We start from the raw sequence: 17,285 nt of genomic DNA on the forward strand, positions 1-17,285 counted from the left end.
TCTGTTTGTTATACACTAATTGGCTCCTATCACAATCTTCTGTTTGTTATACACTAATTGGCTCCTATCACAATCTTCTGTTTGTTATACACTAATTGGCTCCTATCACAATATTCTGTTTGTTATACACTAATTGGCTCCTATCACAATCTTCTGTTTGTTATACACTAATTGGCTCCTATCACAATATTCTGTTTGTTATACACTAATTGGCTCCTATCACAATATTCTGTTTGTTATACACTAATTGGCTCCTATCACAATCTTCTGTTTGTTATACACTAATTGGCTCCTATCACAATCTTCTGTTTGTTATACACTAATTGGCTCCTATCACAATATTCTGTTTGTTATACACTAATTGGCTCCTATCACAATCTTCTGTTTGTTATACACTAATTGGCTCCTATCACAATCTTCTGTTTGTTATACACTAATTGGCTCCTATCACAATCTCCTGTTTGTTATACACTAATTGGCTCCTATCACAATCTCCTGTTTGTTATACACTAATTGGCTCCTATCACAATCTTCTGTTTGTTATATATTAATTGGCTCCTATCACAATCTTCTGTTTGTTATACACTAATTGGCTCCTATCACAATATTCTGTTTGTTATACACTAATTGGCTCCTATCACAATCTTCTGTTTGTTATACACTAATTGGCTCCTATCACAATCTTCTGTTTGTTATACACTAATTGGCTCCTATCACAATCTCCTGTTTATATCAATCATTATAATACCAATAAAACATATTAATCAAAAACCATTATACAAATTCAACCAGTTCATTTATACTGACTGAAAGCCCAAAACTTCAGTTTCATTTCTATGTATCTAGAAACTGATCTGCTCAGACATTTTGTCTCTGTTGATTACTGATGTGTGAAGGAAGAATAAAAATCAAATCCAGTCTTATTCACATGTAAATATTGCCTCATGCATACAAGAAAGCTGATATTACAATCAGCTGACCACAGATGGAGGATCTTTGGTATTTATCAGGGTATAAGCCTATATGCCTGGTAATAAGCTGATCTATATGTATTACTGATTAGTGGAATTATGCATAATACAGAATTAAAAAAAACATTTCCTTACTTTGTAATAAGCCCACCCACATTGGATCAAACTTCTTCAAGCTTATTACAGGATAATTATGGCTGTGTTACTGGCTGATTTCAGAGTAACAACTTAACACTTGATCAAATGTTTCTTCTAGATTAAACAAATCTGTGTAAGAATTCATTCAGAGTACAGCCTTTAGTAGAGTGCTGGCACTTAAAATAGGGATACTGTAAAATAACTAATTTTCGTGGGGGATTTATTTTCATTGGTAATATCATTAACAAATTTATGCATGAAATGATAAACAGTAAAGTACAACATTATCTTAGCACAAGTAGATTTTGTAAGTGCTATTTAACCACAGAATTAAATATCAATAAAGATGTATTTTACCATAAAAACCATCAAATTTAAGCTCAACAAAAATGTATGACCTTACAGTAAGTTCTTTGATGGTAACTGGAAGTTGATTGCTAATTAATTATGCATATATTTATATGTAATAGGAGGGAGAAATGAAAAGTTTCCATGCCCCTGCTGGGACTTGAACTAACAACTTTTCACTCTCTACCTAAACACTCTACCAAAGTGTTAAAGGGAAATTTCATATTGCCAATACAAATAACCTGTAATCTAAACTTTCTACTTTTTACTTCTCCCTAATTCACAAAGTCTTAACAGCTAAAGACACTCGCAACCCATGTAAGTTCTAAGGCTCCTGAACTAATCCAGACCCTCATTTTCCTAATCTCTACACTTTGAGTGGTCAGTGGCACTAAATATGAAATAAGGACTGTCAAATATCTTGCCTCACTGTAGCTCGAACTAACAAGAGCAGTCTGATTTCCTAGCCTCAGCTAGAGGGAAAACCCTTCAGTCAAATGTTAGTGTGTCCAGCCAAAGACTGAAAGGTTGCTACAGTTCAAACTCCACTAGGGGCAGGATATTTTTCATTACTCCTTAAGCTTCCTTTTACAGATATTGTGATGTTGAATGCTGCACTTCTTGAGATTGACATGCTTCCTATGTGATATAGAACATTGATTTTAATCGCCTTCAGGATTGATTCAACTTAATTTTGTGAAGAAGGGATCTGAAGTAATGTTGAAATTAAGATTAAAAGTTAACACATGTACATTATTAGCCTCGGCTAGCTACCTATAGTGCGAATTTCCCTAAAGTCAAGCAGTAGAGTGTCCAGCTAGTGACCCCACTATGGAAAAGATGTCTTTAGTCTAAGCTTTCAATCCTTTAAAACAGTTATCTCATCCACCAAAGAATGCACTGTTATGTAATATATACGTTGCCTTCGTGGGAATCTGACGTTAAGGGTACAGACACAGAAGGAATCCATTAGACAAGAAGAGCTAAAGGGTCTAGTTTCATTTTCAAGATAATTAGCATTAACAAAATCACTTCAACTATGTCAATTACAGGAACATTCCAATTACTCGTTCAGATCTTGGTAAATACTTACAACTTAAAACCTTCGAGTTTCGTTCTTCAAAGGTTTCATTTTCGCATACAGTTTATGAAATATAAAAAGAAATAACACCGAACAAGCATTTCTATAAATAGCCACAGGGGAAACCCGACGTTATGTAGCATGGATTATTCCCCCTTTACACGGGGAGCGAATATACTTTTGAATTTTAGAGGCACAAAAGGGAGAAATGAAAAAGGAAAATGTATAAAACGTTATTTTAAAAACATAATGCCTGTGAGTTGTGATATAAAACGAGCTGAAGTTTAAATAATATTTGAACAATGTGCTTAAATTTCCCTCTTTGTAGTATATACATAAAAAATCAGTCTCTACCATACTAGGAATCGTTTTGTTTAAGATAGAGAACGTATATTTTCATGAAGTTGTGATATCATGTGACTGTCATGTGACTGTCATGTGACGAAAAAATGAAAATGGCGTCGTCGATAGACTTAGGGGTGTCAACATATTGATAGTTACCAATGTTTCAATCAGATATGGAACGAAAACCGCTGCTGAATGACAGCAATGACAGCGATTTTGAGAAGACTGTTAATTTCAAGAGAGATAGTGACGATGGCATTAACGCAATTTCTGTGACAATAGACAAAAAGGTAACAGACCCTTGGACAAATTCCACCTAATGTTTCTCGAGTGTTTCTTCAATATCAGGCCCTTTAACAAAAATCTTCAACCAATCACTATCCAAAAGAACGCTACCAACTGATTAAAAAAAAAGCTCAAGAAAGGTGTTAAAATTGCATTGGGAAACTACAGGCCATTTAGTTTAATGTCAGTGGTATCTTTAATTCGAGAGTCCATAGTGAAGGAACAATAACAAAAATGATGAGAATTGACAAATATTTCTCGAACAAGCAGTGAGGTTTCATATCTGAGAGATTGACATGTTTGAATCTATTAAAAATTATAGATAAATGGACAGAAGCTTGGGATAAAGGACAGGTTATAAACTGTATTCACATGGACTACCAGAAAGTTATGAATACAGTTCCACACATTAGACTCCTCTATAATTTAAAAGCATATACACGGTTTTTCTCCAATCAAATGATCTCCTGGATATCAACATTTCTGATAATCTGACAAAAAAACCCTCTGTAATTGATGTAGATTCAGCTTGGGCTAAAGTTACATCAGTCTCCCTAAGGCTCCTTGCTAGGGCTATTGATGTTATTATTTTTGTGAACGATCTCCCAGGAGCAGATCTGTATATATATTTGCAGATGACAACAAAATATTGGAAATTATCCAAAAAACAAACAGGATAATATCAATGTTTAGAAAGATCTTGACACAATGTGTAAGTGGAGCTACACATGGCTACTGAGGTGTATTCTGACAAGTAGAAAATACTATCATTCGATGAACACATCTGAGAAAAAATTGTACAAGCTAACTCTATATTCACACATCTCAGTAGGACATTTCAATTCATGGACATCAAGTTATTATTATCGCTAAATAAATGTGTAGTAAGATCATAGCTGGAGTATGCAAGTCTTGTATGGGCACCACACCTACAAAAACACATTGACAAGATAGAGGGAGTTCCCGGATCTGACCTACAGTGAGAGGTTGAAGAAACTAAAGCTACTAACAGTTGCATTTAGGAGAATTAGGGAAGATATGATAGAACTGCACACAGTAACAAGTCAGGTTTATGATAATGAATGTTTTAATGCCACCAAATTTTTCAGTGATACAGCTAATGGTCATAGTGGACACAATAAAAATAATTCCTTAACTGATCTATAAATATGCTCAGAAAAATATATTTTTCAATCAGAAGAGTTTGGAATGATCTGCCAGAAAATAAGCCAATTGCTTAAATCACAAACAACAAATACTAATATTGTTTTGTCAAGAAACAGTTTCAAGTTTAAGAAAGTATCCCTTTAATGGATTGTAATGTTCTTTAGCAGTGTAATAGTTTTTCCTTTTTAGGTTTTAATCCCAACAGCTGTCACAAGTGTTGTGTTATTTCTATAAATTTCAGCCAATGGCAGTTAAACATTTGGTATTTCTGATGCCACCCATTCAATATCAAAATAACAAAATATTTGGGTACATTATATTTACATTACAAATCACAAGTAAATTTATCCAAATGTTTCCACTACAACAGCTCACATACTATCCCAGGTATGTGGTGGGATTATGCCTCTCCATGGCAGTTTGTCTCTCATTTTCAGGAAGGTGAGAAATAGACTGGTTTCTGCTGCTGTGGCCGTGTCTGTGAGCAAGACAAGGGAGTCTAATTGCTCTGAATGACATATGATGGGCTTTACTATGTTTGGCTAACAAACTATTCTTTATAAGTAAAACTTTACATGGCTGTACAAATGTTATTATATCTAGGTGTGTCCATACTTACATATGCTAATTTTCTACACAGAGGACTGTCACCTCCCGTTTAGCCTTTGCCATAGCATCCTGTACATTAGGGTCATCCTTTGTGGTAGGTTACAGCACTGGTGTTGTGAATGAGCCTGCTGAGGTAAGTGTAATTATAATTGTCTAATTTTGCTGGGCTGTTGTTTAGAGGTTGTCCCAGATTAGGTTAGTGATTAAATTTTGCATTTTGATTCATTTTCATCAGTGACTAACAACTATATAGCTGAATTTGAATCACCCCTGAATAACTACACAGTAGTTTAGGTGTTTGTGGCTGCTAAAGACATAATTAGTGTACATTTCAGAATGAGAATTTGTGTGAAATATCACAACTTATCACATAATCAGCCTGTTATCCAGTAAATTTTCCTACATAATATTTTAGCAAATATGACACTTTTGTAATATGCCCTGGTACCTTTTTCATTGGCTGTGGCATTTGATTGTGATGTCATAACATGGACAATGACATGAGTCCTTGGAAACGGTAGAACGAAATTGCTGTCTTCATTTTATTTTGTCTTGTACATTTTTACTGTACACTCCACACTGGTCATTTGTCTGATGAAGGTGACCATATAGTCATCGAAACATCACACTCAAATCTTCTACTGGTTCTCTTAAAAGAACTTCTATTCTATTGACATCAACACTTGAAGAAAATGTTCTGAAATGTGATACAAGGTTCATTTCAATCATTTTACAGGTGATCCAGGACTTCTACAACAGTACATACTATGACAGAAATGGGGAGTACATGTCATCTTCTCTCCTCACACTCCTGTGGTCATTCACAGTGTCTATCTTTGCCATCGGGGGCATGATAGGAGGTCTCTCAGGAGGATACGTAGCTAACAGATTTGGGAGGTATTCTTTTATAAGGATTCATTTTTAAAATAAAATTAACACCTTTCATTGGATAGTTATGTCACATGGTCTGTAATTCAATAGTTGGCAGCATGATGTGATAGATTCTGATTTGTCACCAGTGTTAGACCAAGTTCATTGTCATTTGATCATAATTCACAGTATTTACTGGGTTTGTATGTTCATTTTCACCAAAAAAATAGTGAAGTAAAATTATGTTCATGGTCACAAGTGAAGTAGAAAGTGTAAATTTTTTTTTTCTTTTTTTACATGGAAATGAAAATTATCAGTTATGTGATCAGTTAGTTGTCAGTCTACAGAAATACAGAGGATTAATTGTTAGATTTATAGGGAATCTTGTTTCACCCTTCACTGACCATCTACATGTCAGTAGACCAATAGTTATGCTAGTTAAAATGTTTAAATTCAGGTCAGGTGTATAGTTTTATAATAAATCTATCTTACATACTTTCAAATAGATCTTACATTGAGTATTTACAAATGTGCAAAAAAAATGATTTCAATCTTCGCCTGTAGAGGTTTCAGTGTATTTCTTTGAAGTTTTGATCAAATTGTTTACTGTTTGATATATTTAGAGAAGTATTCCATTAGTGTTCAATCTTTTATCAATCCTCCGTTTTATGTTTCCAGAAAAGGAGGTCTCATAAGAAACAATATTCTCAACTTGGTAGGAAGTGCCTTGCTTATTTCTTCCAAATTTGCCAAATCATATGAAATGCTTATAGCTGGCAGGTTTGTGACGGGACTGTGTTCTGGTAAGTGATGTTTAACACCCCCACCCCCTCACAATCTTGATGATCAAATTTGAAATGTGCTCAGATAGTTTTAAGAATGATAAATATTTCTGATGTATTATATTTTGAAATAGATACAGTCTTCTATAGAAATCTGTATCAAAATAACATTTCCAAGTTTCCCACAGGTACTGATTATGATGGAAACATTTTGTGAAATAGGTTATTGATGAACTCTTCATAAAACTGTAGTTTCATTTGTGTATACTTCCGTGGAAATAATTCCCTATTTGATGATTTGCTGTTATGTAAATATGCAAAGTACATGTATTTTGGCTCTAGATAATGAAAAATAGAAAACTGAGTAATTTTAATAGCATCAACAAAAGGGCCACAACTCTGTAAAAGGAGAGAAGCATGGTTTTTGTAGCTTTAATGTTGTTTTGTTACAGGTATAGACACTGCCATAGTACCACTGTACTTGTCTGAGACTGCCCCTATCACCTTACGTGGACTGGCTGGGACATTCAACCAGCTGGCCATTTGCCTGGGTATCCTCGTTTCACAGTGTTTAGGACTTGGACAGCTTATGTCTACACCAGACTTATGGCCCTATCTACTGGGTGAGGAATTGTCATGACCACTTAATGATAAGTCACTCTATAAAACCATCTGGTTAACTCTAGCATTTTATAGAGTATGGACTTCAACTATTTTGTACAAAGCAAATATTTTGATTTCAAACAAAGGGGCAGAGGTAGCTCATTGGCTAGTGTTGACCTCTGTAACTTCTGGTGGAGATTATAGGTATGTGGTGTGATGCTCTGTAATCATGGTAATTTTTGTTTCTAAGGAAGTTGAGAAATGGACTAGTCTATGTGTTCATGGTTGTGTCAATGGGCAAGACACTTTATCCTCTTTGTTCAGGATGACATGTGACCGGCCTTCAGTATGTTGTTCAGTGAGGTATCCACCAACTAATACAAGTAGACTCCACCTCAGAATGACCCTGGCTGTTCACGGGGCATTAAACCCAGCAAACAAACTAACAAATTGAAAGAAAATCTCATGATGATGTTAAAGAACTGCTGATTAAAAATGCACCCATTTATGATGATGTGTAACATGGTTCCATTCAAACTTCCATGTTTTTCAGTAGCACATCTTGGAGGCTCTTAACGTGGTTGAACAGAACACTACTGTTAATGAATACCAATCTGACATCAGTTATTTCCATCCTGATTTTAATTTATTGTCAGATTGTGATTTGTTTCCAACAATACTGAAACAGAATGATGAAAAGACTGTGACAGTTTCTGATTTGAAAACGTATGTAACTGATTTTTGCTTTTGTTGGATTGGCTCATCTGACCTGTGATGTCATGTTGAAGTGTCCATTCAGCATCCATCTTGTAATAACTTTACCCTTTAAACAACTCCACAATAATCAAGAGGTCTTGAATCATGGTATTATGTGCGAAGTTTTCCATGATGAAGCTTGACAAATTTTGGATAAAGAAATGACCTTGATCTTTATTTTAAAGTCACAAAGGTCGAAGGTTCAAGGTCACTGGAGTTAAATTTGTTAAAACATTCAAACAACTTCTTCTGATTTTCTAAACCATTAAAGTCATGATATTTGGCTAACTCAAATTAAGGACATGGTCAAAAGCCAGCCTAGAATCATATTTGGCTGACTGTTTTTGGGGGTTTAAGTCCAACAAAGTTTGCAAAAAGGAAATGACCTTGATCCATATTCGGGTCAAAGGTTTGAAATTTGTTAAAACCTTTCAAGAGTTTCGCAGTAACTGTGACTTTGAATTTGTATAAAGCATTGAATACCAGTAGAGAAATGCGTGCCCAATGAGACTCTTGTTTGTAAGTTGTTTCATACATGTTTAAGCCTTAAATGTTTGTACAGCAGAGATACACACCCATCTTTAACACAGTTGTGTTGTTTCATATACTTACCAACCAGATCCTTATTTTTGACCTGTGCAAATAGCACTATTGAATATTTTGGCTTTTTTAAAAAATAAAAAATTTGTGTCAGCTTGCTGTTAACTAATCTGTGTCATGCTGACTGACAGACATCAGACTATTAATTCGTACATGTATCTTACTTTTATACGACAGGATTCACGTTTGTACCAATGGTGTTCCAGTTATTGACCTTACCATGTTGTGCAGAAAGTCCGAGTTATCTTATGATAAACAAAGACAGTGAGGAACAGGCAGAAGCAGGTAAAACACATTGTCAGCTACACAAAGATTCACTGGGAAGTTCACTGTTCGGTCTAGTGCCTTGATCACTACTTATGCACACCACAAAATTCTTTGGATACAGTAAAAGCAAAATATTTTGTTGAGCTTTTATTTTCTCTGATTTTTTGGGTATTTTTTTTATCTAAGAATTCATTTGCTCATAAATGACATACAATTAAAAATCATTTTAAAGTTTTAGCAATAGTGAGTTATGTAAAATTGAGTTCCAAAGAAATAATATTTCCTGGAAATCATGATTTTTCAGTTTTGAGTTTAGTTGGCTCCCAATCATTATACCCTTGTCCAAATTATCATGAAGTTCTATTGATCCCTGTGCAACATGCATATGGAAATGAAGATTGTCAAATGAAGGTCAGCATTCAGTATGCTAATCCAGGCACAGGTCACTTACTTCCCTCAGTTTTTATAGGACCTGACATCTGATGTTTATTAATAAAACAGTTGAGTTAAGACTCTAACAATTTGAACTAATTTACCCAAAGATGTATAATTTGCATTGGAATAGAAATGCCATATTGACAGCTTTGTTGTTACATGTTGAGTTTAACCATGATGTATTCAGTGATTACCAGATGCAGGTGAGCTGACCTTAATCGTCGCCTTCATGAGTTGTTGGCACTGCCTTTTCAGTGCTGAAATATTATCAAAGTCATCACTCAGGTCTCTGAAACAGACTGAAGTATATCATTTTTCTTCAAAGAGTCCTTCAGTTCTGTCAAGACAGTTGTCATCGGAGTGATGCTGTCACTCCATTGATTTGAACATTAATAAAAAAATAAGTTATGGGAAACTCATTTCTAATAGCCGGAAAACATTTTTGTGACGTGGCCAAGGAAATTCAAGATATCATCCCAATGCCAGGATCATATGACAAAAAATCTTTGGTTTGAGGTTAGAGATTTTGATCCTGACTTTAATGTCTTTCTCCTGTGTAAACCTCTGTAATTGTCAATCAATACACTGTTAATCATTGAAATGGAGTCAACAATGTGGAAGTTGGCCATATATCAAAAATAAAATTTAAGGTTAGATACTGATATTACTTGTCATCTAAGTCCTCTGAGTGCTCCAGTTTTTTGCTGATTGGCCAGCTACTGATAGATATGACCAAAAGAACATAAAAATTGATGCCTGAAAAATTCTGAATTCACATGACAATAATTAGCTTTGATCACATTGAATTCATGAAATATATTCTCTCAATGGAATATATTGAAAGTAAGACTTGAATGCATCATATAAAATGTCTAATATGATTTACCTCGATTACTCTTCATGGCATGTGATGGACCTCCCCTATAGTGTCCAGCATGGTAGTAGCCACTAGCTATTACAAAGAGACCTTGTTTCAAAGAAGACCTTGGTTGTTGATTGGATGATAAACCCAGTAAACAAATCATATTAGAAATTCCTGACATTATTATGATAATGCTATCTTCAATAAGTTGTCCTTTAACACAGAACAGCATAAGACAATAGCATTTCATATACATAGACTTTATTTAATTGAAATGATTCTAGTTTGATTAACATGATCCAAGTTTAATTGACATGATCCAAGTTTAATTGACATGGTCTTCGTTTAATTGACATGGTCTTCGTTTAATTGACATGGTCTTCGTTTAATTGACATGGTCCATGTTTAATTGACATGGTCTTCGTTTAATTGACATGGTCTTCGTTTAATTGACATGGTCTTCGTTTAATTGACATGGTCCATGTTTAATTGACATGGTCTTCGTTTAATTGACATGGTCCATGTTTAATTGACATGATCCCGAGTACATACATTAAAGCTCCTCTTTGATTATTGACATGGTCTTCGTTTAATTGACATGTTTAATTGACATTGACATCCTTCGTTTAATTGACATGGTACATACGTTTAATTGACATGGTCTTCGTTTAATTGACATGGTCTTCGTTTAATTGACATGGTCTTCGTTTAATTGACATGGTCCATGTTTAATTGACATTATCCTGAGTACATACATTAAAGCTCCTCTTTGATTATTGACATGGTCTTCGTTTAATTGACATGGTCTTCGTTTAATTGACATGGTCCATGTTTAATTGACATTATCCCGAGTACATACATTAAAGCTCCTCTTTGATTATTGACATTTCCATGTTTGGATAACTTAATGATTATGTTATTTTGCTTAGGTATGAATCTCCTTTTCCAAAAGAGCTCCACATTTGGGAAGTTGTTAGATTACAGGTATTTTCAGTGGCTGTACATCTGTATTATATTAATACTATATAACATAAAATTGCTTACACTGCAATTCCCGAGAAAAAAATTTTCCAAACGCATAATGATTGCCAAGATATGGTATATAAATTCTTTTTGTTGAGTGGAATGATTCTATCTTTGTTGTAAAATAAATTTTCAGCTTTGGTTTGGCTGAGAAAAGACACAGATATTTATGATGAAATTCAAGAGATGAAAATAGAAATGGAAAAATCCAAAAAGGCTGCAAAGGTAACAAATGTTGATTAGTCTGTTGTATTAAATATATATATATAATCTGACAAAATTAAAGCCTCACCTTCACATCTAAGAGACAAATGTTAATGTGTCTGTTGTATTAAATATATATATTCTGACAAAATTAAATTTATAGGTAAATCTACACCTCACCTTCTCATCATAGAGACACATGTTAATGATTGCTATAAATTAGATATAGACCTTTAATTACATTTATAGTTTCAATAATGTATTTTTAATTCTTAGAGTAATCTATCCACCATAGCTCCTCCAAGATCCATAGACTTTCCCATAATGCCTTGTAATTTTAAGAGTTACCTATTCATCAAAGCTCTTTACAGTGTAAAGACCCTGAGGATGCCTGATCTGTTATGGAGCTTTGTAGTGCCCTTGTCTCATAGATATTAGTGTCATTGTCCATAGCTTTCAGGGCCAATGTCCCATAGATATTTGTATCCAATTATTTTCTTCATATTTTATGTAGTGATGCCAACCAGCCAAGGTGTATTAACTCCAATGTAAACACACTTTGATACAGGTACAGAAAATAAAAAACAGCACTTAAATATTCTTTTGTAGCCTTATATTTTATCCTTGTATCAAGTTTTACTTCTCTCAAGTCACAACTGCCTTTTGTAAACATTTTGTAAAATCTTGTTGCAGTTTCACTTCACAGATTTGTTTAAGCGTGAAGAACTCCTCACCCCATTGATCATAAGCCTGGTGCTACAGCTGTCTCAACAGTTCAGTGGTATTAATGCTGTAAGTACTGAAATCTTCTCAGTATAGACAGGATGTTGAAGTTCAAAATCCAGTGCTGTACATACCTACAAACCTTTTTATAGCCTTATAAATAGGTCACTACCTGAACTAGAATTGTACCCATTAACCTCTGTATTACAGGTGATCTATTACTCTACCCTAATATTTGAAAGTGCAGGACTGTCAGAAACAAATGCTCAGTATGCCACACTAGGGACAGGTGCTGTGAATGTTTTAATGACGTTTGTCTCCGCTAATATCATGGACAGAGTAGGCAGACGAACGCTACACCTGGTGGGACTCGGAGGCATGCTGATTTTTAGTACTGTCTTGTCTTTAGCGTTAATATTTCAGGTGAGTACTGTCTTGTCTGTGGTGTTAATATTTCAGGTGAGCACTGTCTTGTCTTTAGCATTAATATTTCAGGTGAGTACTGTCTTGTCTTTAGCATTAATATTTCAGGTGAGTACTGTCTTGTCTTTAGCGTTAATATTTCAGGTGAGTTCTGTCTTGTCTGTGGTGTTAATATTTCAGCCGAGTACTGTCTTGTCTTTAGCGTTAATATTTCAGGAGAGTACTGTCTTGTCTGTGGTGTTAATATTTCAGGGGAGTACTGTCTTGTCTTTAGCGTTAATATTTTGGGTAAGTACTGTCTTGTCTGTGGCGTTAATATTTCAGGTGAGTACTGTCTTGTCTGTGGCGTTAATATTTCAGGTGAGTACTGTCTTGTCTGTGGCGTTAATATTTCAGGTAAGCACTGCCTTGTCATTTGTGCTGATATTCCAGTAAGCACTGTCTTGATTTTGGTACACGAGTAAATGTGAATATTTTTACACCATTGTTGTTAAATATACTCGTGTAAATGTGAATATTTTTACACCACTGTTGTTAAATATAGACATGTAATTGAGAATAATTTGTCAGAATTGCTAACATGTCCAATGAGTATGGTAGACCATCTAGACCTCTTGTGGAAATGTAATAGACACTGTATGTGTACTTTCTGTTATTTTTGCAGTATTCTAATATTAGCTCCTTTCATGCTGATGTCATTGCGCAAATTAAGTGCAGTGCTAAAATTTCTTTATTCTGTCATCAGGTTTATTAACTTCCACTTTCAATGTAAAACATAAATTAAAGACTGATGATTTCTGTAGGCATTATTTATTGTTTTCTATTTTATTTACCTCAAATGTAGATTTCCTGAATCTATGATATTTGTACTACAATACAGTATATACATAGTTAGGCCTAGTAACTCACTATACCTTTAAGGGTATGGTTATAACATGCTCCTGTTACTCTCAGGTGTAGATCACTGGTGTGTTTGAATCCTATTACTGATTCATCTGAATAAAACTTAATTTAAAGCTTTTAAATGATTTGAATAAACTTTCATATTGCTTTGAAAACATTGCATGAAACCCTAAATGAATTTGGAACTTGATTTGGCTGGTAAGTAGTTAGAATATTGTACAAATGTCGCTGTTTGCAAAGTGTCAAAAGTTATTCTGGTCTATGAACAGGTCAGTACAGATTTGTGTCCACTGAACATCTTACTGTAAGATGACTGGTAATAGGGATGATGATAGGGCTTAAAACCTACAGGGTATTGTTGCAATCTTTGCACAGCTTGAATTTAACATTGTGCCAATAAATTGACCCCTCCTCCCCTCAAACTTCTAAAATAAATGTGAGCTAAATTACATGTACATGTAGTATTGTGGTAGAATAGGTTTTGTTTTTGTGGGGTTTTTTGGCTACCATCCATGTCATTTGTTAATACTTTATATCTTAATTTGCCTTAATTTCTTGTGCTACAGGACGATGCATCATGGCTGTCTTACATCAGTATTGTTGCTGTCATGGCGTATATTGTCGCCTTCGCCACTGGGCCAGGGTCCATACCATGGTTTTATGTGGCTGAATTGTTTGCTCAGGGACCGCGGTCAGCTGCGGTCAGTTTGTCTGTACTGACCAATTGGCTTGCAAACTTTACTGTTGGTCTTACATACCCGGAACTTCAGGTGAGACACCTTCCTAAATATTTCAGTGCTGAAGTTTTGGTAATGGTTAGAATTTGTGGTTCTTTTAAATGAGATATATTATTATCAGCAAAGTTATCCCACCTACTGGTATATAGGAAAGTAAATGTGTCCTCCTGTTAAGATTCTTCTCTTTATACAATGTAGATATAACACAACTCCATGATTACACTCCTCTCTGCCTTAAGGATGTACTCCTTTGAGAAGTAAAAAAAATCCAGAATTAAACTTTTTAACTGATGATAATTTTTTGAAAGGTTTGATTTCAGAATGTAGATTAAAAGTAAAAGATAAATTTGTAGCCGCATTACTTTTTCTGGTACAGGCGTCGGAATATGTATAACAGGAAATAACATTCCCATATATCATTCTGATTGTTTTCTCTAAATAACAGACATTCTCTGTTATATTTTGCAGCAACCTTTTTTGGAATAAAATTTCGTCTTTTATTTACAAAGTAAGGATATGATACTTTTTATTAAGAAAAAAAAATGGGAAAAGTTTTCATTTGACTTAACGAGCTTTAAACTGCATTGAAACTGAAAAGAAAAATGTTCCAAAATGACATAAATCTTTTATTTAACCATCGCCTAGTATTAAAGTTATTTGAAGACTTTCTGTTTTGATTGGATAATTTTTCAGTTTACTTTTCATGATGAAAAACTAGTGGGTGTCTTTGCTTTATTTTTGCAATATTCACCCAATTAGCCAGATTTTCCAAGGTCAGGAAGCCAGCTGAAATTGTTATTTTTGGGTCCTACCATGTGATTGAAATTATTTGTGGTGATAGCGCATGCAAAATGCAGTTGAAATCTACCCAAGTTTTCCGGAGTTATACTCAGGAGAATTACCTTAGTAACCAGAAAACACTGAAATTGTTGATGCTATTAACAGGAATCACGCTCTCAACTACGCCATCAAAAAATGAATTCCACGAGCGAAATTTCATCAAATCATCACTTAAATTGGCTGTTTTTATCTTTCAAGTACAATTACAGATGACAAAATGTATAAAAAGACAAAACTCCAAGACACTATGTTGGAATTCATTTTATATTGAATTTCAGTAAAGGAGTACTTCCTTAATGTACATACCACCTGATCTCTTAATTAGTATCCAGAAACCTTAAAATTAGTACATGTGAACCTGTTTAAAATACATGAAGTACACACAAACTTGTCACTGAAGTATATCAGTCAATTTTTAAGTCATTGGTTATCAATTACCTGTAATAACAATAGTTTTACCTTTTTGCTGTAACATATGTATTTTTTTTTTTTTTCAGAAAGGAATCAAAAGCTATTCTTTTCTACCCTTTGTCGGAATGCTGGTCTTTTTCTGGCTGTTCACATTTTTCAAAGTTCCAGAGACCAAAGGAAAAACTATCGATGAAATAACATCTTCATTTAAATCTGACAACAAGATACAAATCCAAAGTCCAGAGAGTGATGGCTACCAGCGATTAAAAGAGGAGGAAAGTTAATGATCTTAATTACGATACAGACTTTTCAATACTCTCGGATATATTTTTGTATCGATATCTTTCATTGACGTGGATGAATATGTTAATACTCACAGGTGTTATAGTGTTTATAAGGATAGAATTTGATTAAATGTGAGACAACTTGAAATTAAATAAGAAAAATTTAAGCAAAAATACCACGATGCAAAAATAGTGTAAGCATGGTTACCATAACAATATGACATTAAACAAATCATGATATTAATTAAGTGTTTCATGATATTAAATGAAATGAGATACATTTTATTAAAAGAAATTTATTAGATAGCGATATTGTATATAATGTGCTAATTTCTTTAGTACTCATATGATATATATTTAATGCCTTGTGACATGAATGTAGATATACAATTTGATATTGGTAGTCGCACTTCATGACATACACAGCACCTTCATAACATGTGATATAAAATACTTAAGATAACCATCATCAAATGATGATGAATTTTAATGTATTTATAAAATAGTGTTTAGTTTCAGTAATGAAAGAAATATGATAAGGTAAAGCTTTTGCTTTCCTAAGATCTTCATAGCAAATGTATGTTGAGTTGTATTTTTGTTTTGTGATATATATGTTTGCTTATGTTATGGGTATTGTACTGTGTTTTTACCAAAGGTCAATTACTTGTTGAGTGTTTTTGTCTGGATCATATCATTGTTAATTGTTTTTATATCTTTCATCTCCTCGAGTTCAAATGATTGTAATATTGACACTTTCACCTTCCCAAGGTCAAATGATTATAGAAGTGACCCTGTCACTTACCCAAGGTCAAACAATTAAAATGCTGTCTCTTTCTTCTGTCAAGGTCAAATGATTGTAATATTGACACTTTCACCTTCCCAAGGTCAAATGATAAAAATACTTCTAATTTTAGATACCAGGAATCCTATAATGTTATGAACAAATAACTTTCGTTGATGTTAAAAAAGTTAGAAGATGACCAAAACAGACAATAACTTATTGTCTATCCCCTAAATAGCCCAAGTATTGCTAGATGATTTGATTTAAACATATTTCATTATCAAAAACAGATCAGAGACAAGTGCTAGCAACTTTTGAACTCTTCATAAGTAAATTACAAATATTTAATATACTGCATGTGACATATATTTATACTATAAACATGAAAAACGTAATTTGTAGACATACAACTATACATTTAAATCATTTTGTCAAAGGAGTAGAGGATGAGAAGATGGAAAGAACAGAAGAGAGAAAGATTAGGGTATATAGATTCTATTAACCATGTGTATGCTGTACAAGCAAAGACTTGAGGTCAGAACTTTGGTAATTAAGAAACTTTTTTTTGAGAATAGGAGATTATTTCAAACATTTCCATCTAATGACATATCAATGTTGAAAAATGTGAAGCTGTGTTTCAGTACATAATGAACCAGAATCACATGACATATTTTATACATGAAACTACATAATCCAGTGTTTTAAATTAGACTGTACAAAGATGGTTGTTTTTTTCCCAGCTGAATATTAACTTGATGTAGTTGCTAAAGAAATAACTGGTCCAGTGAGTTAATGAATGACCAGATACTTTAGTCCACAGCTGGTTTTAACTGAGAT

At 33.8% G+C, this 17,285-nt stretch overlaps 1 protein-coding gene across 1 annotated transcript; it reads left to right on the forward strand.

The window, feature by feature from the left end:
- The first annotated feature begins 3,045 nt into the window (after positions 1–3,045).
- Positions 3,046–15,989, forward strand: LOC132546755 (solute carrier family 2, facilitated glucose transporter member 3-like). Its single transcript, XM_060210474.1, has 11 exons — positions 3,046–3,173; positions 4,976–5,077; positions 5,681–5,841; positions 6,493–6,617; positions 7,049–7,219; positions 8,733–8,840; positions 11,279–11,367; positions 12,040–12,138; positions 12,280–12,492; positions 13,962–14,165; positions 15,470–15,989. The coding sequence occupies exons 1-11, from the start codon at positions 3,057–3,059 to the stop codon at positions 15,665–15,667; spliced, it is 1,587 nt and encodes a 528-aa protein (XP_060066457.1). The 5' UTR covers positions 3,046–3,056; the 3' UTR covers positions 15,668–15,989.
- Positions 15,990–17,285: the final 1,296 nt, after the last annotated feature.

Source organism: Ylistrum balloti, unplaced genomic scaffold (assembly GCF_031769215.1).
Source record: "Ylistrum balloti isolate Yb309-2 unplaced genomic scaffold, AGI_CSIRO_Ybal_v1 Utg369912, whole genome shotgun sequence".
In the NCBI taxonomy this organism is placed as follows: domain Eukaryota; kingdom Metazoa; phylum Mollusca; class Bivalvia; order Pectinida; family Pectinidae; genus Ylistrum; species Ylistrum balloti.

What these genes read in the sequence shown, in the direction of transcription:
- LOC132546755 (XM_060210474.1), top strand. Translation starts at nt 3,057, where the DNA reads ATGGAACGAAAACCGCTGCTGAATGACAGCAATGACAGCGATTTTGAG. An exon ending in CTGTGACAATAGACAAAAAG is followed by an intron (nt 3,174 to 4,975) that starts GTAACAGACCCT and finishes TTTTCTACACAG; the next exon opens with AGGACTGTCACCTCCCGTTT. An exon ending in TGAGGAACAGGCAGAAGCAG is followed by an intron (nt 8,841 to 11,278) that starts GTAAAACACATT and finishes ATAAATTTTCAG; the next exon opens with CTTTGGTTTGGCTGAGAAAA.